The sequence below is a fragment of the Notechis scutatus genome, chromosome 14 (assembly GCF_049901735.1).
Source record: "Notechis scutatus isolate UNSWTSFEM ecotype Mainland chromosome 14, rNotScu1.2, whole genome shotgun sequence".
NCBI lineage: Eukaryota > Metazoa > Chordata > Lepidosauria > Squamata > Elapidae > Notechis > Notechis scutatus.
The window spans coordinates 8,182,254-8,206,288 of record NC_142022.1 but is presented as its reverse complement, the minus strand read 5'-3'; the positions used below and the strand labels follow the sequence as shown (position 1 = coordinate 8,206,288).

The 24,035-nt window shown below is 45.6% G+C and overlaps 1 protein-coding gene across 8 annotated transcripts; it reads left to right on the top strand.

Annotated features, from left to right (window-relative positions):
• Positions 1-1,182: 1,182 nt before the first annotated feature.
• Positions 1,183-22,523, top strand: RUSC1 (RUN and SH3 domain containing 1). 8 transcript variants are annotated; one of them, XM_087943639.1, is made up of 11 exons: positions 1,183-1,254; positions 5,695-7,381; positions 9,951-10,442; positions 11,144-11,239; positions 12,584-12,660; positions 13,727-13,931; positions 15,405-15,510; positions 16,419-16,465; positions 17,882-18,551; positions 19,575-19,706; positions 21,056-22,523. In XM_087943639.1, exons 2-11 carry the CDS (start codon positions 5,752-5,754, stop codon positions 21,222-21,224), a joined length of 3,624 nt encoding a protein of 1,207 aa, XP_087799765.1. In that variant the 5' UTR covers positions 1,183-1,254; positions 5,695-5,751; the 3' UTR covers positions 21,225-22,523. The 8 variants fall into 8 exon arrangements, with proteins under 8 accessions (XP_087799765.1, XP_087799764.1, XP_087799763.1 ...); XM_087943638.1 differs by having other exon boundaries at positions 1,184-1,254; positions 13,757-13,931; positions 19,578-19,706; XM_087943637.1 differs by having other exon boundaries at positions 1,184-1,254; positions 13,757-13,931.
• The last annotated feature ends 1,512 nt before the right edge of the window (positions 22,524-24,035 follow it).

The window sequence follows — 24,035 nt, the reverse complement described above, 5'->3', positions numbered from 1 at the left end:
ATATATCTATATCTATATCTATATCTATGTCTGTCTGTCTATCTATCTATCTATCTATCTATCTATCTATCTATCTATCTATCTATCTACATCTTCTCATTCACACACAACATTTCTATCATCTGTCTGTCTGTCTCTCTCTATATATATATATCATTTATCTATCTTTATCTATCTATCATCTATCTATCTATCTATCTATCTATCTATCTATCTATCTATCTATCTATCTATCTATCTATCTATCTATCTCTATCTACATCTCATTCACACACATTTCTATCATCTGTCTGTCTGTCTGTGTCTCTATCTATATCATTTATCTATCTCTATCTATCTATCTATCTATCTATCTATCTATCTATCATCTATCTATCTATCTATCTATCTATCTATCTATCTATCTATCTATCTATCTATCTCTATCTACATCTCATTCACACACAACATTTCTATCATCTGTCTGTCTGTCTGTGTCTCTATCTATCTATATCATTTATCTTTATCTATCTATCTATCTATCTATCTATCTATCTATCTATCTATCTATCTATCTATCTATCTATCTATCTATCTATCTATCTATCTATCTATCATCTATCTATCTATCTATCTATCTATCTATCTATCTATCTATCTATCTATCTATCTATCTATCTACAGCATCTATCTACATCTTCTCTCTCACACACAATATTTCTATCATCTCTCTGTCTATCTTATATCTATATCTATGTGTCTGTCTGTCTGTCTCTCTCTCTCTCCATATATCTTCTCTCTCATACACATTTCTCTCTCTCTCTCTCTCTCTCCCATCTCTCTCTCCATCTCTCTCTCCCCTCTCAAACACACATTTTCTTTCTATCATCTATCTCTGGTCAGTCTGTCTGTGTGCGAAGGGGCTGCTTCTCCAAATTAAATCCCCCCCCCTCCAAAAATAAGATCCTGAACTGCTCATAATCAGAATTCAAGCCGAACCCAGACTCCGGCTTCATTCCAGATGGGAGGTTGAGCTGGATGACCTCCGGGGGTTCCCTTTGGCATCTCTTTCCCGGAGACGTTGATTTAATCCAGCACGGTAAGCGTTAAATAAGGGGTGGGGGAGACATTGCAATGCGAGCTGCCTTTAGCTCCTCCTCCTCCTCCTCTTCTGCGTTGCTGGGGTGAGCTCAGTCCGCAGGGCTGGGCTGGGCTGGACCAAACTGTGCAGCAGACATCAGGGAAGGACAGACGGACAGACAACGCCTGAGGCAGGTGAGTGTCCTTGAGGCCAACCCCCAGCAGCAGCCCCCTCCTTCCCTCCCACCCACCCACCCACCCACCCAAAAAAACCATGCTGGCTTTGTGCTTGGAAATGCCAGCGAGGGATGGATGGATGGAGAGATGAGTGACAGGACCAGGAAATAAACCAAGACAGATCCTGGTTTGTTTTCCAGGCTGGGGAAACCCCTGCCTCCCCCCGCCCCCGCTACCTCTGAGCATCCTTCAGGTATGTCTCACCTGCTTCCTTATTCTTTTTCTTCCTTTCCTTTTTTTTCAATGTGCATCCCTGCTCCAGATGCATCCAACCTCTGCATTGCTTCCCAAGTCGTTTGTTTGTTTGTGACGGGGAGGGAGGGGGGAGGCTGTTGGAGGAGGCGAAGCTGTCGCCATTCGAACTCTGGACACACCCCAAAGACCTTTCCCCAGTCTCCCCTCTTTCACCTCCCACCCCCCACACACACCATTTCTTCCAAGGGGCAGTCCCGAAATCTCGAGGCATCCCAGACCTTCTCTGCCATCTGGGTTTTATTTGGCGGTGTGGGGAGGGCAGGAGTAAGAGTGGGAAGGGAAGGGTTCACCCTTCTTCTTTACTGGTTGGAAGGCTGCCTGCAGTGTCATCTCTGCAGTAGCTGCCTGCAGAAAAGCAACCCCCCCCAAAAAACCACCACAAACCCACCTAGAAACATGGTAAAATTATTTGAGCCGGTCATTTCGGTCTGTTGTTTCCTTCCCAGGGAGGTTTTTTCCTGGACTTTGAGCTGTGATCTCAGGCCCAGAGCCTGGTTCAAATGTCCCCCCTGCTAATTTTCCTCCTCTGATTGTGCTCTGCCCCAAAAACAGAGCTGAACCCCAATATCAAAGTGAGGAACTGAGATTTGAGGGCGTGGGAAACTTGCCCATCAAAGGTATTTAGCAACCAAATGGATGCCCGTAACATCAAAGCCAAAGAATGAGCGCCCTCTGGGCTCGTGCAGAGGGCCTTATTACAGGGTGGAATTAAAATTTTAAAAAGTGGGGTCTACAGTTGTGTGGGCCTCACACCGTTAGCTGAAGCAGGGTTTACTCCGTGGAGCTGATATTCTGGATACAAGCCAAGCCGTATTCGTACAACCGTGTCAGTAATTCGGACTTGATTCCAATATAATGGGTCTGTTCAGGGTTGAAAATGTTATTTTATCTCTTTCTCTGCTCTGCCAAGCCCAAAGGTTGTGAAAATGCAATTTCCAGCCACTGCAGGTAACCCAACACCTGGATTGTATACATATGGGAAATACATATATTATTTTTTGAGAAGGCCCTTGGAAGGATCTTTAAAAGGCTGGTTTTCCAGACAGGGTTGTTTTCTTCTTCTTCTTCTGTTTGCAAAGGAAGCAGATTTGCAAAGCAGCTACAATCAGAAGTGGCCAAACGCCAGATCAGAGAGAGAATGGATCTCAAAATTATTATTTGTTTTTGTAGTGTGCAAAGGGCTTTGGGAATAATTGCAAATAATGTTTTTACCTTTCTTGATTTTTGGTTTTTAGATAGATAGATAGATAGATAGATAGATAGATAGATAGATAGATAGATAGATAGATAGATAGATAGATAGAATAGATAGATAGATAGATAGATAGATAGATAGATAGATAGATAGATGGATGGATGATAGATGGATAGATAGATAGATGGATGAGATGGATGGATGGATGGATAATAGAAATAGAAGAAGGAAAGGAAGATAGATAGATAGATAGATAGATAGATAGATAGAAGATAGATAGATAGATAGATAGATAGATAGATAGATAGATAGATAGATAGATAGATAGATGGATGGATGGATGGATGGATGGATGGATGATGGATGGATGATGGATGGATGATGGATGGATGGATGGATGGATGGAATGGAAGAGGAAGGGAATGGATGGATGGAATGGATGATAGAAACAGGAAAAGTAGATATAGATAGATAGATAGATAGATAGATAGATAGATAGATGATGATAGATGGATGGATCAAAGAAACGGAAGGAAAGGAAAATAGATAGATGATAGATAGATAGATAGATAGATAGATAGATGATAGATAGATTAGATTGATAGATATGGATGGATAGATGGATGAGGAAGAGGAAGGAAAGAAAGGAGATAGATAGATAGATAGATAGATAGATAGATAGATAGATAGATAGACAGATTAGATTAGATTAGATTAGATTAGATTAGATTAGATTGATAGATATGGATGGATGGGTGGGTGGGTGGGGTGGGTGGATGGAGAAGGAAGAGGGAGGGAGGAAGGAAGGAAGGAAAGAAGGAAGAATATGGATAGATGATAGATGATAGATAGATACATAGATAGAAAAACACAGATAGGAAGGAAGGAAGGGAAGGGAAGGGAAGGGAAGAGAAAGGGAGAGACAGACAGACATCTGTAAACAGGGAGGGAGCTGGAGGGGGAGGGGGCCTGCCACCCGACATCCTTGTTGTCATGAGAACCCCAATTTCTCTTCTTCAATTGGTGAAGGTTGAACAAGACACGGCAAACAACAGCCTGTCTCCCCATCTGCGCAGTTGAAACAGACACAACCTGCTGGGTCTTTAGCATGCTTGCAAATCACTTTTAGTGTCGGGTCGTTCGCTTTGGGGAGAGCCTCCCCAGTCAAGAGCAGTCTACCTGCGGAAGGGGGAATTGGCACTCAAGGGTCTCGAAAAGGACTCTGTACATACTTCTGCAGGCACGATGGTCCTGATGTTTAGGATGCATTGATTGGGTGGGGGATGGGAAGAGCTTTGGAAAGGAAACGGTGAACAAGCCGAGTGTGGAAATAGCTTGGGAAATCTATATCTATATATCTCTATCTCTATCTCTATATCTCTATCATCTCTCTCTCTCTCTCTCTCTCTCTATCTATCTATCTATCTATCTATCTATCTATCTATCTATCTATCTATCTATCAATCTATCTATCTATCTATCTATCATCTATCTATCTATCTATCTATATCTATATCTATCTATATCTATCTATATCTATCTATCTATATCTATCATCTATCTATCTATCTATCTATCTATCTATCTATCTATCTATCTATCTATCTATCTATCTATCTATCTATCTATCTATCTATCTATCTATCTATCTATCTATCTATCTATCTATCTATCTATCTATATCTATCTATCTATCTATCTATCTATCTATCTATCTATCTATCTATCTATCTATCTATCTATCTATCTATCTATCTATCTATCTATCTATCTATCTATCTATCTATCTATCTATCTATCTATCTATCTATCTATCTATCTGTCTATCATCTATCTATCTATCTATCTATCTATCTATCTATCTATCTATCTATCTATCTATCTATCTATCTATCTGTCTATATCTATCTATCTATCTATCTGTCTGTCTGTCTATCTGTCTATCTATCTTAGCGCACTGCCTATGCCCAACACACAGATTACATCCGTCGATATTTAAGTTGCAAATGGGTTTTGGGGAGGGGGTGGGAGGGTGGGAGAATGAGCTCATGGGAAGGAAGGGAGGGAGGAGAGAGGAATTGAGAAGGAAGGAAGGAAAAGGAGAAGAATTGGGAAGGAAGGAAGGAAGGAAAGGAGGGAAGGAGGGAGGAGAGAGGAATTGAGAAGAAAGGAAGGAAAAGGAGAAGAATTGGGAAGGAAGGAAGGAAGAAAGCAAAGGAGGGAGGGAGGGAGGAATTGAGAAGGAATGAAGGAGGACAAGGAGAAGAACTGGGAAGGAAGGAAGGAAGGAAGGAAGGAAGGAAGGAAGGAAGGAAGGAAGGAAGGAAGGAAGGAAGGAAGGAAGGAAGGAAAGAAGGAAGGAAAGGAAAGAGGGAGGGAGGGAGGAGAGAGGAATTGAGAAGAAAGGAAGGGAAAGGAGAGATTGGGAAGGAAGGAAGGAATAGATAAATACAGATGGAGATGAGTTGGAAGGAAGGAACAGATACAGATGGAGATGGAGACAAGAGGCAGGAAGATAGATACATGCACATGGAGATGGAAGGAAGGATAGAAGGAAAGGAGCAGATACACAGATGAAAAAGGAAAGAAGGAATACATAGATACAAATGGAAAGGGAAGGAAGGAAGGAATAGATAGATACAGATGGAGATGAAAGGCATGAAGGTAGATATATGCACATGGAGGTGGAAGGAAGGATGGAAAGAAGGAACAGATCAACAGATGAAAACAGGAAGGAAGGAAGGAAAGCAGGAAGGAAGGAATAGATAAACAGACGGAGAAGGGGTGCTTGCTGGCTGGGACATCCTGGGACTTGAAGTCCACCTATGTTAAAGTTCTTGAGGTTCAGAAACACTGGATGTCGAGAGGGGAAGTAGACCAAGCAGTGATATCCATCCTCCCCACCTGTTTTTTTTCCTACCTTTGTCTTTTCTGATCTTCCTTTTCAGGAAAAACGGTGCCGAATCTCCAGACGGGCCCTTGCACTCTCTGCGTGCCCAGGAACCATGCAGTCTCCCAAAAAAAGCTTGGTTTGCAACTTAAACCACGTTCACTTGCAGCACATCTCCTTGGGGCTCCACCTCTCGAGGCGGCCAGAACTTCAGGAGGACGTCAACACCTTGGGGCCATCCAGGGAACAAGTGGGTTGCCACGAATGCGAGGAACGTGGTGGCCAACTGGTCCCAAGCCTGGTGGACGCCAACTCCAACAACCCATCGTTGCCTTGCCGGTGTTGTGAGGCTCACCCGGTATCATCTGAGGTCAAGCAGGGCCTCCAGACTCTGTCTTCCTTGACCAACCGCCCAACCGTCAATGATGATGAAGAAGAAGAGGTGGAGGAGGAGGAGGAAGAGGAGGAGGAGGAGGAAGCATCTCCTTCAGACCCAACGTCTTCATCCATCAGCAGCTGCTCGGATCTCAGCTTAGACGAATCTCCTGTCTCGGTGTACTGCAAGCCCTTCCCTGCTGAAGAGGCCCGCAGTCCAGAAATCCAACCGAATATTGTCCCCTTGGAGGACACGCAGAATGTTCTGGCCCACCACCAAGAGAGAGGTCCAAACCTTAACGTCCCCAGGGTTGAACATCCTGAGGCCCATATCTGGGATAGTCCAGACAGCTTGTACAGCAGCAGCTCACCGGAATCTCTATCGGACAACTCTTCTCCTTGTCCAGGAAGCCCAGTTGGATCTTCTCAAACTGGGTCCGTCAAGGTTCCTCCTCTTGTTCCACCCCCTGTCCGCCCCTGCAGGGCACCTCCTGCGGTGCCAGTGGTCCCCCCTTGTGGCCCGGAGGTAGATTCCAACTGCAACGCTCTCCCAGCCCATCAGGTCGAGCCCAGCAGCATCTCCTTGGGCCAAGTAGACATCAACTCCAACCGAGCCACGCCAGCAGGGTCTCGTTTCGGAGGCGTGCCTCCTCCGATTCCCCCTCGGACCAAAAAGGGTCTTCAGGGGTTGAGAAGAAGTGAAGGGGGGAAGCCACTTCCAGAGGTGGCCCCTCCTGAACGTGCGGAGCACCAGATCCACCGCGGTGAACCCCAAGGAGAAACATCTAAGAAGATCATCACCTCCTTCCATGAGTTGGCTCAGAAGAGGAAGAAGATGGCCTCCGCGCCGCCCAAGAAGGACCAAAGCGATTGGCTGATTGTCTTTTCTCCGGACACCGAGATGCCTCCATGTCACGAGCTCTCCTGGGAAACTGGCCAGGAGACCACCAAGTTGTCCACTTCCCTGGTGGAAACTTCTCCTCCTACCCTCGGTCTCCAACGAGGGGTTATCACGTTCAAGGACCTCCGTCATCGGAAGCAGAACAGCCAAGGGGGCACCAAGGCGGGCAACCCAAGCCACCACCGTGGGCATCTTGGTCAAGGGGTCCCTGACGGTCACACCGGGCAAGAGACGAGCGACTCGGAGCCCGCGGCCAATGGACACTCGTGGGGCGTGAAGGAAATCCCGCCCCGGGTGAAGAGGCCTCGCCCGGGTCTACAGCCAATTGTAGAAGGAGGTTCTGACGAGGGAGAAGATGTAGGAGTCAAGCCAAAACAGCTTGGGAGACCCTTGGAGACTGAACCCGAGGAAAGGTGGGATCCCAACATCTGTAGGATGGCAGAGACAGGAGACAGGGAGGCCCCTAAAGGTAAGATGATCCTCCTTATCTTGATTGACAACTGGAACAATTAGGAATATAAACAAGGATTCTCTCGCCTCACAATCAGGAGGCTGTGAGCTCAATCCTCGATAGAGGCAAATATTTCTCTCTCTCGGCACGATGAGAATATTATCTGCTGAACAAAACTCCACATCAGCAACAGGAAGGGCATCCGGCCAGTAAAACACTCAGCTCCATTCAGTTGCCTCGACTCCACCCCGCAAGGGATTATGGGGGTCATTAAAAGGAGACAATGATAAGCCAGGATGCTGAGATCAACAGACAGAGCTCTAGGCAGGTAGTTCTCGACTTACACGCCACAGTCGAGCTCAAAATTTCCGTTGCAAAGCGAGACCGTCACTAGGGGAGTTTTGCTCCCTTTTACGACCTTCCTTGCCACTTCTGTTCGAGGGGATCCCTGCAGTTCTTAAGTCAGTCACACGGTGCTTAAGGGAATCGGGCTTTCATTGCAACGGTCACCAGTGTGAAACATAGCCCCACGTCGCTTTTTTTCCAATGCTGTTGTAACTTTGGTCATTAAGTGAACCGTCGCAAATCTCCCTATCAACAGGAGATTTGAACGCCCATCCCAAAGGCATCCTCGCATCAAAGGAGACTTAGGATACAAGAAGAAGACCAAAAATTTTTTTTTCCTTTTCCCACATCTGTACACAGCCATTTAACGATCTGCGATAAGCATTAAGTCCCTAAGCGCTTTATCCTATTTAATCTCACCATATTTTATCTATGCTAATCAATAATCAGGCAATAATTATAATACTACAAAGCTTAGATAGGTGAGGGATAAAAAAAATGCCCAAACCAGCCTGAACAACTGGTTAACAACTTTGCAATGATATAATATCACCATATTTTATCTATGCTAATCAATAATCAGGCAATAATTATAATACTACAAAGCTTAGATAGGTGAGGATAAAAAAATGCCCAAACCAGCCTGAACAACTGGTTAACAACTTTGCAATTATATAATCTCACCATATTTTATCTATGCTAATCAATAATCAGGCAATAATTATAATACTACAAAGCTTAGATAGGTGAGGGATAAAAAAAATGCCCAAACCAGCCTGAACAACTGGTTAACAACTTTGCAATTATATAATCTCACCATATTTTATCTATGCTAATCAATAATCAGGCAATAATTATAATACTACAAAGCTTAGATAGGTGAGGGATAAAAAAAATGCCCAAACCAGCCTGAACAACTGGTTAACAACTTTGCAATGATATAATCTCACCATATTTTATCTATGCTAATCAATAATCAGGCAATAATTATAATACTACAAAGCTTAGATAGGCGAGGGATTAAAAAAAAAAGCCCAAACCAGCCTGAACAACTGGTTAACAACTTTGCAATTATATAATAGTTAGGCAATGATTATAATGAATACTAATAATAATAATATTTTTTAAAAAAACAAACCAGGAAGTTTGCTGGTGATTTTCGGCTGTTTTTTTTTTTGCTTCCTTGTTTTCTCTTCTTCTTTTTTCCTTTCCTGAATGCTCCTCCCATCGTCCCTGCAAGTGGATTAATTTTTTATTTTTTTAAATTGCTTCTCCGGGAATTCACTTTCTCTTTCGTTGTTCTTTGCTTCCGAACCTTCTTCACCTTTCCGGCAAAACAAACTTGGATGTTGTTTGCCAGCTCGCTTCCTGCCTTTATTTAAGGAGCCAGAGGGGTTGGAAGGGTTTGGCAGGAGGGACGGAGAGATCCCGAATTCAGGAACCCGAATTAGCTGCCTTTTTTTTTTCCTGTTCAAAAAAAAAACAGAGGAAGTTTCCTGCCCCTCACAAACACACTAAAAAAAAAAGGTAATCTGAATTTTGCTTCCTTTCGTCAGCAGGAAACAATCAGGGTTTAACGGTGGCTTGGCTCTCGTCCTCTCAGGAATCCCTAGTGGGGTGTGATGATGCTGTGGGGGGGGTGGGGGGCAAGCAGAGTGTAGCCCCCCCTTGTTTTGGCATGGGAGGGGGCTGTTTTTAACCTCTATATTCCTGCAGGGATACTTCCCTCGCCATCCTCTCAATTTCTACTTTGCTTTGGGCTTCAGAGAGTAATCAGGAAGCTGTCCTCCAGCCGAGGATGAAGGGGATTGTAGTCCAAATTCCAGGCTTCCAAATAGTGTGGGGTGGTGGAGGTGTTGGCTTTGTGGGTGGGTGGGCTGCGCCTCCCCCCTCCCCCACCCAATGATATGTCTGTTTTATTGTGGTGTCCAAAATTAACGGTTATTTTTTTTTCCTTCTCATATTCTCTCTTCCTTCCCTCCCTCCTGTCTTTGCAACCTGCACCTGGCTTTTGGACCCCTTTCCTGCTGCTGTTCCCACCCCCACTTTTATTTCTTTCTGCACCATCCTCGTGTTCTCCACTGGCTCCCCAATATTTATTTCACCACCCCGCCACCCCCAAAATCCTCCATCCATCTGGTTCTTGTCTCAAACCCCGGTTGCTATTTTTTTTTTTTTTCGGGATTCTTGACGTCGCGGCGTCTTCCTGCGTTTCTCGTCCTTCGTTCCCAACTGCCTGCAGCTCACCAGCTCCTCCCTCGGCCTCGGGGTCTCCTCGTCCCTTTCCCCCCAGCAAGGGGGCAGGCTGCTGGACCCTCTTCTCTCCTTCCCCACCCTCCCAGCTTGGGGAACGTGGCTCCGCTGCCCCCTGACCCGTCAGCAACGGCCTTTTGTCCAAGGCTGAAAACTCTCTCCTGCGAAGACGTTTGCTTATTGGCAACCCGGCAGGGACCGCTTTTCGACGCGGTGTCTCCGGACCTCCCTGTCCGTCTCTCGCCCGTCGGGGCGTATTCCCCGCCGGCTCGAAGCCTGCTCCCCTTCCTCAGCAGTCCCGATCTGGCCGTCCTGTTCTCCCCTTTCTTCCCCTCCAGCAAATCCTTCCCCATCTTAGCTTTCCCCACCCACCAGGTGCCTGAGCTGTCACTTGGAGCCCGAGACCCCCTGGGAAAGCGGGGTGGAAAGGGTCCCTGGGGGAAAGCTATGAGCGCCAAGGACTCGGGAGCCCCTCGGCAACGTAAGCCTCTCCCCCCTCTTCCTCGATGGCGCTTTGCGATCTTTCCAAAGGGGGGTCCTGTCTTTTTGAGAGGGGGAGGGGAGGACCCTAAAAACAGAGGAAGCTTCGCCCCAAAGAGGGGGAGGTAGTCTTGGCGAGAAAGCTGGAAAGTAAAAAAAAAACCAGCCTTGGAATATCTTCCCGTATTGCAATATTTAAATCTAGAGTTTTCCCAACCTAGACCGGAGTTTTCTATGCAACTTGAAGATGCATCGACTTCAACTCCCAGAATTCCCCAGCCAGCATAGAATTCTGGGACTTGAAGTCCATGTGTCTTTTAAGTCGCCACGCTTGGGAAAACTTCGATTTAAAAAACAAAAACAAAAAAACAGTCTGGCATTGCATTGCAAAGGGACATTGTTTGGACTTGGCTGGTCACCTGGAATTAAACCCAGATCACCCTAGATAAGTAGGCCTAAATCTGACACTGTCTTTTTCTATGGATCTGGCCAAGTTTTAAACATACACTAGGAAGAGAAGGAAAAGAACCTGACCCTGGGATGAAGAAAAAGCAAGGGAGGAGCAGGGGAGGGAGGACAGAAAGTTAAATAATTCGATAATTCACAAATCCTGCCCACAGAGGAGCAAGTCAGCATGTTAAGGCAGGTTAATTCTTACGTTCTCCACTTTCCCCCCCTTTTTTTCTTTCTTTTCTTTCCTAGTTCGACATTCTCAGTCCTTTGCTGGGGTCTCACTCCAAGGATGCCCAGGGAGGACAGGAGATGCGGTCTCTACACAGCTTCGACAACAGAAAAAAGGTAAGATTGTAGGTAGGTAGGTAGGTTGGTAGGAAGATATGAAGGAAGGAGACGATAGATGATAGAATGATAGAATGATAGAATGATAGATAGATAGATAGATAGATAGATAGATAGATAGATAGATAGATAGATAGATAGATAGATAGATAGATATGGAAGGATGGAAGATAGATAGATAGACGGACATGGAAGGATGGAAGGAAAGATAGACAAACAGGACGGAGAGACAGATAGATAGATAGATAGATAGATAGGAAGGAAGATATGATGATAGATAGATAGACAGATGATAGATAGATAGATAGATAGATGATAGATAGATAGATAGATAGATAGATAGATAGATAGAAGGAAAGAAGGAAAATAGACAGACAGATAGATAGACAGATATGGAAGGAAAGAAAGAAGGAAGGGAAGGAGATATATAGATAGATAGATAGATAGATAGATAGATAGATAGATAGATAGATAGAGAGAGAGAGAGAGAGAGAGAGAGAGAGAGAGATAAATAGATAGACAGATAAAAGGAAGAAAGGAAGATATGATGGGTAGACAAAGATAAAGGGAGAGTGGGATGGATAGAGAGGTAGGAGGAGAGAGAGAGAGAAAGGAAGGAAGGAAGGAAGGAAGAGAAGAGAGAGAGAAAGAAAGAAAGAAAGAAAGAAAGAAAGAAAGAAAGAAAGAAAGAAAGAAAGAAAGAAAGAAAGAAAGAAAGAAAGAATTCTACATGTTATTAAAAGTCTTGTTCAGGTAACCTTTAAATGGGCAAATGGGTGCATCTATGAACAGCAATTTTTTTTACAATTTTTTTTTACAAAAAAGATATTGAATACATTGTTAAAAACATTGGACGTGGTGTGATTGTCCCGACAATCCTGTCTGCCATACATATTATGGCAAAAGGCACATGTTTTATATATACATTTATATAACATTTTCTATTTCTGCTCATCCGTTCTGCTAACCCTCCTATCTTTTGATTCTAGATCCTTCCTTTCCACCACCCCCCACCATTGATAGAATTTTATCCCGTACTTTGTAGTATTCTGTTTCATTTTTGTCTTTCATTTCCAAAGTGAATTCATCCCTCTCGGCACAAGTCCAAATCTTTTTTTTAATACGTCATCTTCACCAGGGATTTCTTTTATCTTTCCTGTTTGGAGCAAAAGCAAACCTTGCAGCGGCGATCACGGATATCATTAAATAGGCTGTAAACAACCATTTTCGAACCCAAAGCCCTCGTGTGGCTTAACTTAACAGAGTCCATCCAAATTCCGGGGACCCAGGGCTTGTTCCCGCTCCAACACCCTCTTCCTCACTTCCCTCCTTCTTTCTTTCTAGCGCTGCTGGTGGCCGTCAGCGCTTCCGTGGACAAGATCGTGGCTCATTTCAGCGCCGCCAGGAACCTCGTTCAAAAGGTCAGTCCCTTACGCCCATTTGTCCACACAACCACCCTGTGAAGTAGGCTACGCTGAATAAATGCCACCTTGGGGTGATGCAATTCCAACTCCACAGTTGCAAGCGGTCATCGACTTATGACCGCGACGGAGCCCGACATTTCTGCTGCTTAAGCGAGACAGTTGTGAAGTCGCTTTTTTTTTTGTTTTAGGCCACATTTTATGACCTTTCTGGCCACCGTTAAGTGGATCCCTGCAGGGAAGGTTAGGTTAGTCACCCAGTCGTTAAGCGAATCTGGATTTCCCCGTGGACGTTTGCTTGTTGGGCGGTCGCAAAAGAGGATCGCGTGACACACACACACACCCCCGTGGGGAATGCTGCGGCGGTCATCAATACCAGCCGCTTGCAAAGTTGCGATGGTCGTAAGGGTGAAAAATGGCCCAGAGTCCCCTTTTATCCCATGTGGCTGTAAAACCGGGACGGTCACTAAACAAACTGTTGTAAGTCGAGGAATCGCTGCATGCCCAATAAAGAGTGGAATCTAAACAGGACACAAAAACTTCTGACTTGTGTCCGTTGCAAACAAGAGCATTCCGCGGTTCGGTTGGTCCCTTTCGGCTGCTCGGCTGGAAGCCAAAAATTAGGATTCTTTTACTCCTTGTTTAAAACGTTGGGCAGGATGTGCGTCTTAAATAGGATCAGAGGTGGTTATTCACCCGGTTCGGACCGGTTCTAGAGAACCGGTCGCGGCAATGTTGAGTAGTTCGGAGAACTGGCCAATACCGCCTCTGACTGGCTCCGCCCCCATCTCTTCTCCGCCTCTCAAGTCCCAGCTGATTGGCTGGGTCTTCTTTGGTTGCCCTGCACAGGAGAATGGAGCTGGAAAGCAGGTGAGTGGGGTGTGGAGGGAACGGAGATTTTGCAGTGTCCTTTCCCCTGCCGCGCCCACCAAGTCACGCCAAACCAAGCCACGCCCACAGAACTGGTAGTAACAATTCCTGAATCCCCACCTCTGATTAGGATATGCTAATTTGGGATAATTAGCCGAGGCGAGGTGATGTTCATTGCTCTTCCCCTGTTGCCAAGCGCTGGCACGGTCCTTTCCCTCCCGCGCAGGCCCAGCTGGGGGACAGTCAGCTCACCCCCAACGTGGGGGACCTGATCCTCCACACGCTCTGCCCCGCCTTGCACGCCCTGGTGGCCGACGGCCTGAAGCCGTTTCAGAAGGACGTCATCACGGGACACCGACCCAGTTCTCCGTGGAGCGTCATCGAAGCTTCGGCCAGGCCAGGTAGGTGGGGATGAGGAGGTTAAGTGAATGGGGGGAGGGGGGGAGCGGGAAACGGAGCGAGAAGGAAGCAATTTTGTGGGGATTGTGGTGTGTGTGTATGTGTGTGTGTGACACAAAGAGAGAGAGAGAAAAGGAGAGGGAGGGGGTTCTTTTGATGTAGATAGATAAGACAGATATGGAAGGAAGGAAGGAAGATGATAGATAGATAGATAGATAGATAGATAGATAGATAGATAGATAGATAGATAGATAGATAGATAGATAGATAGATAGATAGATAGATAGATAGACAGAGAGAGAGAGAGAGAGAGAGATAGAGAGATAGATAGATAGATAGATAGATAGATAGATAGAGAGATAGATAGATAGATAGATGATGATAGATAGAGATATGAGATAGATAGATGGAGATAGATGGATAGATAGATAGATAGATGATAGATAGATAGATAGATAGATAGATAGATAGATGATAGATAGATGATAGATAGATAGATAGATAGATAGATAGATAGATAGATAGATAGATAGATAGATAGAGATAGATAGATAGATATAGATAGATAGATAGATAGATAGATAGATAGATAGATAGATAGATAGATAGATAGATAGATAGATAGATAGATAGATAGATAGATAGATAGATAGATAGATAGATAATAGAGATGATGGATGGATGAGATGAGAGAGAGAGAGAGAGAGAGAGAGATAGGTAGGTAGATAGATAGATAGATAGATAGATAGATAGATAGATAGATGATAGATAGATAGATAGATAGATAGATAGATAGATAGATTAGATAGAGATAGATAGATAGATAGATAGATAGATAATAGATAGATAGATAGATAGATAGATAGATAGATAGATAGATAGATATGAAAGGAAGGAAGGAAGACAAGAAGGAAGGAAGAAAGGCAGAAAGAAAGGAGGACGATAGATAGATATGGAAGGACAGAAGGAAGGAAGGAAGGAAGGAAGGAAAGAATGAGATGATAGATAGATATGTTCACACCCAAGAATACCTTTCCAGCTGAGATTTATTGGAAGCTAGTAAGTTGCAAAATGATCTGATCTGGTTTTGTTAAAGTATTGAGATTTAAGAGCTGACCAGTTGCTGTAAGGCTGATGCAATGTAGGTCTGATGCAATGAAGATGAGTCAGCACTGGCATTGCCCTTTTAAGACTATGAATGGGTCCACAGAAGTCTTTACCTCTTTAAGAGGTGTCTATATAAAGGCAGCCATTAGAGGGCATGTTTTTCTTTCCTTGTGTCCTGTATCCATTGCAGAGTTCTCCATGTAGAGTTAAGAAGATTGATTGCTTGTCAGGTATTTGCCTACCACGTATATTTCTGGATATGTCTTGCATATAAACCACGGTTCAATGTCTGCGTGCTGTGTTTTGCTCCTGGCTTGTCTCATAATAACAGTCACGCCGCAAATGCTCTGACAGGTTTCTCTTCCCAGGTCCCCACACCAGATCTTTTACCGCGCTGTACTGGCGGGTGTCACGGCTGGCCCCACTCCGGAGTAACCGCCAGCGCTTCCACGCTTTTATCCTGGGCCTTCTGAAGTGAGTCGGGATGCAAGATGGGTGAATGGAGCAAAGAGAGGAAAGATGTAAAAAGTTTTTAGAAATAAGAGAGTTTTGTTTCCGAAGCCGTTACCACCAGCTCCCGATTTGGGATAAGAGTGACCCTATCCCCAGAGGTGGTATTCAGCCGGTTCTGACCGGTTCTGGAGAACCGGTAGTGGAAATGTTGAGTAGTTTGGAGAACCAGCCAATCCCACCTCTGATTGGCCCCGCCAACCCCATCTATTTCCTGCCTCCCATCGCGTCCCAGCTGGGTCTTCTTTGGTTGCCGTGCCCAGGAGAACGGAGCTGGAAAGCAGGTTAGTGGGGTGGGGAGGGAATGAGGATTTTACAGTATATCTTTCCGCTGCCATGCCCACCAAGCCACGCCCACCAAGCCACGCCCACGGAACTGGTAGTAAAAAAAAATATGGAATCCTACCACTGTCTGTCCCTCTTGTGTGTTTTTTAAAAAAAGGGGGAGGTCAGGAAAAGAAAGGATGAAAAAAAGACGAAAGGAGGACAGAAACAGAAAACGAAAAGGGAGACGGGGTGTGTGTGTGTGTCTGCGACTTAACCACGTTGTTGGAAGTTACAACGGCCCTGGGGAAAAAAGTGAATCGGGACTGCTTTTCACACGGAAGACCCTTTGCTGGGTAATGTGATCAAAATTGGGGTGCTTGGCCATTGGTTTCTATTTATGACGGATTGCAGCATCCCCAGGGTCATGTGGTCGCCCTTTGGCGACGCCCAGCTGGATCCCGGCTGGATTCTGACAAGCGAAATGAAGGGGAGGAGGAGAAGAAGCTGGTTTCCCGGAACAGAATTGTAAAATCAGGCGCGATTCGCGGAACCACCGATCTGGTACCCGGCCGTTAAATACTCCCCTCTTATGTCTCTTACCTTAGCTTGAAGCAAGTAGAGGAATGGTTCATGCAGCTGCAGAGAAACTCAGGTAAGTCAGATTGGGGAGGAGGCGTTTTTTCCAGAAAGGCAGGTTTTTAAAGAAGAGATTGGATCATCGTTTGTCTGGAATGGGGGAGGGGGTCCTGCTTGGATAAAAGACCTTGAAGCTCTCTTCCGTTTGTTATTCTGCTATTCTTCTTTTTCTTCCCTCCTTCTTTCCTTCCTTCCCTTCCTTCCTTTTTCCTTCCTTCCTTCCTTCCTCCTTTTTCCTTCCTTCCTTCCTCCTTTTCCTTCCTTCCTTCCTTCCTCCTTTCCTTCCTTCCTTCCTTCCTCCCTCCCTCCTTTTTCCTTCCTTCCTCCCTCCCTCCCTTTTTCCTTCCTTCCTTCCTTCCTTCCTTCCTTCCTTCCTTCCTTCCTTCCTTCCTTCCTTTCCTTCCTTCCTTCCTTCCTTCCCCTCCCTCCCTCCCTCCCTCCTTTTCCTTCCTTCCTTCCTCCTCCCTCCCTCCCTCCCTCTTCATTCCTTTCCCTTCCCTTCCCTTCCTTCCTTCCTTCCTTCCTTCCTTCCTTCCTTCCTTCCTTCCTTCCTTCCTTCCTTCCTTCCTTCCTTTTCCTTCCTTCCTTCCTTCCTTCCTTCCTTTCCTTTTCCTTCCTTCCTTTCCTTCCTTCCTTCCTCCTTTTCCTTTCCTTCCTTCCTTCCTTCCTTCCTTCCTTCCTTCCTTCCTTCCTTCCTTCCTTCCTCCTCCCTCCCTCCCTCTCCCTTCCCTTCCCTTCCCTTCCTTCCTTCCCTTCCTTCCTTCCTTCCTTCCTTCCTCCCTTCCTTCCTTCCTTCCTTCCTTCCTTCCTTCCTTCCTTCCTTCCTTCCTTCCTTTTTCCTTCCTTCCTTCCTTCCTTCCTTCCTTCCTTCCTTCCTTCCTTCCTTCCTTCCTTCCCCTTCCTTCCTTCCTTCCTTCCTTCCTTCCCTTCCCTCCCCCTCCCTTCCCTTCCTTCCCTTCCTTCCCTTCCCTCCCTTCCTTCCTTCCTTCCTTCCTTTCTTCCTTCCTTCCTTCCTTCCTTCCTCTATCAAATGGTTCTTTCCCCCTGACCACCCTTTCCTCCTTTTAAAAGAGGTTTGGTTTGTCGGGGGTGATTGTGAGCCACCTTTACCTTCTTAAATGTGGAAATCGATGCATTTGCTGCCAATATGGCTTCTCCCCATGATGCTGGCTGGGGAATTCTGGGAGTTGAAGTCCACCCATGCTGGCTGGGGGATTCTGGGAGCTGAAGTTCAACCTCTCTTCAAACTGACAAGGTTGAGACCCAGTGGACTAGCACCTTGACCCCAATTCAACCCCCACCCCCACCCCCTTGGCTGCCTTCTCTGCTTTTCGCCCTCCCTGCACTGAACCATCATCTCATTATCCCCTTTAAGGTTCTCGTGTTTCTGACCCGTTTTTGCCATTTTAACCCTCCCCCAAAAAAACCCCAGAACTGGTCTCCTCCCTCTACCTGCCCACTGCCTTCCTCCTGCTGAGCCAGCGGTTCTGCCGCCGTTGGGCCGAAGAGCTGCTTCTCCTGCTGCAACCCCTTTCCGTCCTCACCTTCCAACTGGACCTGCTCTTCGAACACCGCCACATGCCCGTCCGGCCAATGATCCCGCGAAGCACCCTGTCTCCCGAACCGGAGTCCGGTCGTTGGGAGAGGCCCTGTTTGAGCACGCCGGAATTATCCGGACCTCCGGTTCCTTTGGATGGTTTGGAAGATGGCTTCATGGCTCCAGCCAGCCCCTTTCAGGAATGGCTTCTGCCCCAGAGATTCCTGGGCTGGAAAGAACGGCTGGCCAGCACCCTCCGTGGGAATGGGAGAACAGCTTGGGCCCAACCGGGCCAAGAGGAGAGCCCAGCCCAGCCGACGGGCGGGTGGAAGCCCCAGTGGACCAAGCTATGGGTCGCCATGAAGGAGAACTCCTCCGCTGCAGGGAGCCTTCCCAAGCCAGCCATGGGTACCCCTGAGGCAGGAGAAGTCTACCTGGAAGGAAGCCCAGCGGGCGAGGAGAAATCGGAGGCTGGAAACGGGAACGAAAGGTGGCTGGGCTGGCTGTTTGGAGCCAATTCTCCTGGGACGCTGAGCGAGATGGATTTGGATCTACCCCGGTCCAGGTAGGCGGCGGGGAGGGCGCGGACGTTTGCACCCAGAGGTGGGATTCAGCCGGTTCTGGAGAACCGGTAGCGGGAATGTTGAGTCGTTTTGGAGAACTGGCCCATACCGCCTCTGACTGGCCCCGCCCACGTCGATTCTCCGCCTCCTGAGTCCCAGCTGATTGGCTGGGTCTCCTTTGGTTGCCCTGCCTGGGAGAATGGAGCTGGAAAGCAGGTTAGTGGGGTGGGGAGGGAAGGGGGATTTTATAGTATCCTTCCCCTGCCACGCCCACCAAGCCACGCCCATAGAACACCACTCCCACCAAGCCACGCCCACTGGGTCTGATCGGCTGGCGGTTCTTTGCTTGCCCTGCATGGGAGAATGGAGCTGGAAAGCAGGTTAATGAGGTGGGGAGGAAATGGGGATTTTGCCTTCCCTGCCATGCACACCAAGCCATGCCCACCAAGCCACGTCCACTCCTACCAAGCCACACCCACAGCTGATCATTTGGGTCTTCTTTGGTTGCCCTGCACAGGAGAACGGAGCTGGAAAGCAGGTTAGTGGGGTGGGGAGGGAATGGAGATTTTGCAGTAACCTTCCCCTGCCATGCCCACCAAGCCACACCCACAGAACCAGTAGTAAAAAATTGAATCCCACCACCAGTTTGCACCCGGATAAGCTCCGCAGATGACCCCAAAATGGGTTAGGCGTTGGGGTGGCAAAAGGGGGGGGGGTTAGCTTTTAAAAAAATGAAACAAGAAAAAGGTTGGCTGCCCATCTGGAGGTGGCCTTGCTAAGGACTAGCAGCTTGGGCAATCCAAATGGGAGAATTCCGAAATGTGATTCTTCTTTTTAAATAAATTAAATTTAAAATTCAAAGGGATACATATTGGTTACTGCATTATTTCTGGGGGTTTTTCCCCTCTACCCTTTAAGGCTCTAATGCCCATTGGACATTTCGATACGTGGGGCACTTTCTGAAAGAAATTAATAATATTAGCAATGAATAAAGACCCTTCTTCCTTCCATGTCTCCATCCCCAGCAGGCGCCCCTCGAGATGGCTGTGCCCCACGGCTAACACGCTGGCCCTCTCAAAGAAGGGGGCCACGGCCCAGAAGTCCTGGCAGGAGGCAGATGGGGAACAGAATCCCCCAGACCCATTACAGACCTACAAGTAAGTTGGGCCCTTGTTGGGACACATCTGTGGGGCAGGGCTTAGCGGGTTAGGAATAAAAGCTCCAGAGCCCAGGATGCCAGCCAGTCCAGCAGGCCCCTTTTCAAAGCGCACCGTTACGTATTTGCACCCACCTGAGATTCATTCTGAATTCTAGTCCTGCCTTAGGCATGAAAGCCAATTGGATGGTTTTGTGCCAATCACCAGGAGACACTGAGTTCTAGTCCTGCCTTAGGCATGAAAGCCAATTGGATGGTTTTGTGCCAATCACCATCATTGGACAACCATTTTTTTGAAGTGGTGTAGGATTTCCTGCCTAAGCAGAAGGTTGGACTAGAAGACCTCCAAGGTCCCTTCCAACTGTTTATTCTATTCTATTCTATTCTATTCTATTCTATTCTATTCTATTCTATTCTGTATTCTGTTAAATTCTATTCTATTCTTTATTCTATTCTATTATTTCTTTCTTCCATTCTATTCTTTCTTTCTTCTATTCTATTCTTTCTTCTATTCCAATTCTGTTCTTTATTCTGTTCTATTCTTTATTCTATTCTATTCTTTCTTTATTCTATTCTTTCTTCATTCTATTCTATTCTATTCTATTCTATTCTGTATTCTGTTAAATTCTATTCTATTCTTTCTTCTATTCTATTATTTCTTTCTTTCTTCTATTCTATTCTTTCTTCTATTCCAATTCTGTTCTTTATTCTGTTCTATTCTTTCTTTATTCTATTCTTTCTTTATTCTATTCTTTCTTCATTCTATTCTATTCTATTCTATTCTATTCTATTCTATTCTATTCTATTCTATTCATTCTATTCTGTATTCTGTTAAATTCTATTCTATTCTTTCTTCTATTCTATTATTTCTTTCTTCCATTCTATTCTATTCTTTCTTTCTTCTATTCTTTCTTTATTCTATTCTATTCTATTCTATTCTTTCTATTCTATTCATTCTATTGTTAAATTCTATTCTATTCTTTCTTCTATTCTATTCTTTCTATTCTATTCATTCTATTCTGTTATTCTATTCTATTCTATTCTATTCTATTCTATTCTATTCTATTCTTTCTATTCTTCTATTCTATTCTGTATTCTGTTAAATTCTGTTCTTTATTCTATTCTATTCTTTCTTTCTTCTATTCTATTCTTTCTTTATTCTATTCTATTCTTTCTTCATTCTATTCTATTCTTTATTCTATTCCAATTCTGTTCTTTATTCTATTCTATTCTATTCTATTCTATTCTATTCTTTCTTTATTCTATTCTTTCTTTATTCTATTCTAATTCTAATTCTAATTCTAATTCTAATTCTAATTCTAATTCCAATTCTAATTCTACTTTTTCCAGAGCTGTGCGGGCCCTCTGCGACCACACAGGGGATGCCGCTGGACAACTGGCCTTTTGCAAAGGGGACATCTTGCAAGTGATGGAGACGGTGGATGAAGATTGGCTGAAATGCCTTTCGGGAGACCGACAGGGCCTTGTCCCTGTGGGCTACACTTCCCTGATCCTGTGAGTCTCATCCTGTGTCCAGGCCAGGTGGAACGGAGAAACACACCCCTAAAAGCAAACGACGAAAGCATCACGGAGGAAACTTCCTAGCACAGCACCAGGGATGGTTTCAAACCGGCGTCCCAATTTCCCCCTCTGAAATTCCGAGCTCTGCTTTTCTCGAAGCCAGGGGGTTGGACTAAATGACCTCCAAGGTCTCTTCCAACTCTTGTTATTCTGTGACTTTCTATGAATCTGGCTTTTAAACCCCCATCCCCGGGGAGCTGGATTGGTTTCTACCTTGTCAAGCCTGGAATTCGTGATATTGGTTTGTTCGCCACTCGTGTCCGCTGCACAGCCGCCACAAAAAGAGCATTTCCCGCAATGTGTATATTGCATAGATCTGTGTACATATAGAGAAATTGATATATACATATATATAGATAGATATACATATATAATTTAATCTTTTCGGTTGGTCCAACGATCAGAAACTTGAGCTTCCAATGGGTACTTCTCATCCGGTCTTTCGGTTATTAGTATTACTATTATTATTTTTAAAAATCCTCCCAACCTTTAAAATAACAAAACACAAAGAGTATTGGCAGTCCTCGACTTACAACGACTCCCTTAGCGACTGGCACTAAAAAGCGACTTGGGGTCATGTTTCCGACACGAACGACCATGGCAAAAATAAAAATTCGGACGCTTGGCAACCGATTCGTGTTTGTGACGGGTTGCAGTGTCCGTCCCCCCCCGAGCGAGTCCCCCTTTTTGCGACCGTCCTTCAATGGGGGGGGGCGGAGCCAAATTCGCTTAACGACTGTATTACCGATTTAAGAATGGCAGGGATTTGCTTAAGCGTTGTCATAAAATGAGGCGAAACTCTGTGAAAACAGGTGTCTCTCTCGGCCAATGGATATTTTTGAGCTCCGTTGTGGCCGTTAAGTCGAGGACTTTCTATACTGCGAGGGTTGTTAACTGGAAGAAAAATAAGGAGACTAGTATTTAATTAATTAATTAAATTTTTTGGCCACTGCACGCTCTTCCCAAGCGATCTGTCGGTTCATTCCTTCTAGAATCGGCCCCCTGTGCACTTGGAGAGGGAAATAAAAAACATTGTTCGGACTAAAATAGATTGGCGAGCCAACTTACCTGGCCATTGTGCATCTGGATTGTTTCCTGGTTGAAAAGCCTACCTAAAAGATGATGGATGTGGGGGGGGGAACGAGCCTCGCGTGTTATTGCAGGCCACGGTCTTGTGGCCGGGAATCGGCGGCGGTCTGTTGGAGGATTTTGAATTATAATTTGCTTTTTTCCCCTCTTTGAGACGGTTTTTGAAAAATGAGTCTTTAATTCAGATTGTGACCTCAGAGATGTATCTTTCGGCTCCCTCTGGTGGTGCAGGCTGAAAATAACACCTTTAAAAAAAAATAATGTAGAAGCTTTTTATGAGTCTCCTCTCTCAAATTTTGGTCATTTGGAAGGAAGTTTGACTACCAGCTGGCTTGCTTTAAGATAGATGGGCTTCGACTCCCAGAATTCCCCAGTCAGCCTGCTTTAAGACAGGCAGACTTCAACTCCCAGAATCCCTCAGCCATCATGCTTTAAGAGGGGTGGACTTCAACTCCCAGAATCCCTCAGCCAGCCTGCTTTAAGAGGGGTGAACTTCAACTCCCAGAATCCCCCAGCCATTATGCTTTAAGAGGGATGGACTTCAACTCCCAGAATCCCCTAGCCAGCCTGCTTTAAGAGGGGTGGACTTCAACTCCCAGAATCCCTCAGCCATCATGCTTTAAGAGGGGTGGATATCAACCCCCAGAATCCCTCAGCCATCATGCTTTAAGAGGGGTGGACTTCCACTCCCAGAATCCCTCAGCCATCATGCTTTAAGAGGGGTGGACTTCAATTCCCAGAATCCCCCAGCCAGGATGCTTTAAGAGGGGTGAACTTTAACTCCCAGAATCCCCTAGCCAGCCTGCTTTAAGAGGGGTGGACTTCAACTCCCAGAATCCCTCAGTTGGCATACTTTACAACTGTCCTGACTTACGACCAAATTGTGGGCTTAAGGTCAGAGGTCGAAGACTACCTGTAGTTAAGTTCAGTCTTTTTTCAACCTTAGAAACTCTTTAAGATGGATGGACTCCAACTCCCAGAATTCCCCAGCGGTCCAGCTCAACCCTGCCCTTCCCCAAACCCAAGGATCGATCAGCTGTCACCCCTAAGATTTAGGGTAACCCAACTGAATAAATTATAGCTCCATCTTCCAAGGCGTGCAACGGATTGTCGGTGTGGAGTCGTACAATCCCAAAATTGGCTGGATCTGCAAGATGCATCCCCGTTCATGCCCCCAACTGCAATGGATGCAACCATCACGACAAAGGAATTTCGGGTTCATCAAAAGTTTTCCCTCTGATTGACAGCTCTAACCACTAGTCGGGGCCACCTGATCTGCCAGTCCTGCAACTTCTCTCCCCAAACCACGAATTTCAGTTCTCCGGAATGACCCAATATCCATATATAAAAAAGCGAAATGCCCTTCATGCGTCATCACAAAATCTCCAGCACCATAAAGCCCACAAACTTGAAATTTGGCACATAGGTTCCTCTTGGCTTCTAGGGACTCACTAAGAAAGGATTTTTCTAAATGACCCTCAGAGCATTTAGAGTATTTCCTATATTATTATTATTATTATTACGCTCTGATGCTAAGGAGTTCTACTCCCCCTCCCCACCTGGAAAGAAATCTCTTCCAAATGCAAAACACAAGCAGGGGAGTTTCAGTTTCACAGCAGCACCATGCAGCTTTAGTACAGAACAGTTGAGCTAAGCCACA

Bases quoted from the DNA above. Each gene is read 5' to 3' on its own strand.
- RUSC1 (XM_087943639.1), top strand. From the start codon at position 5,752: ATGCAGTCTCCCAAAAAAAGCTTGGTTTGCAACTTAAACCACGTTCAC. The intron at 10,443-11,143 runs GTAAGCCTCTCC...TTTCTTTCCTAG, and splicing joins CTCGGGAGCCCCTCGGCAAC to TTCGACATTCTCAGTCCTTT. The intron at 12,661-13,726 runs GTCAGTCCCTTA...CCTGTTGCCAAG, and splicing joins CCAGGAACCTCGTTCAAAAG to CGCTGGCACGGTCCTTTCCC.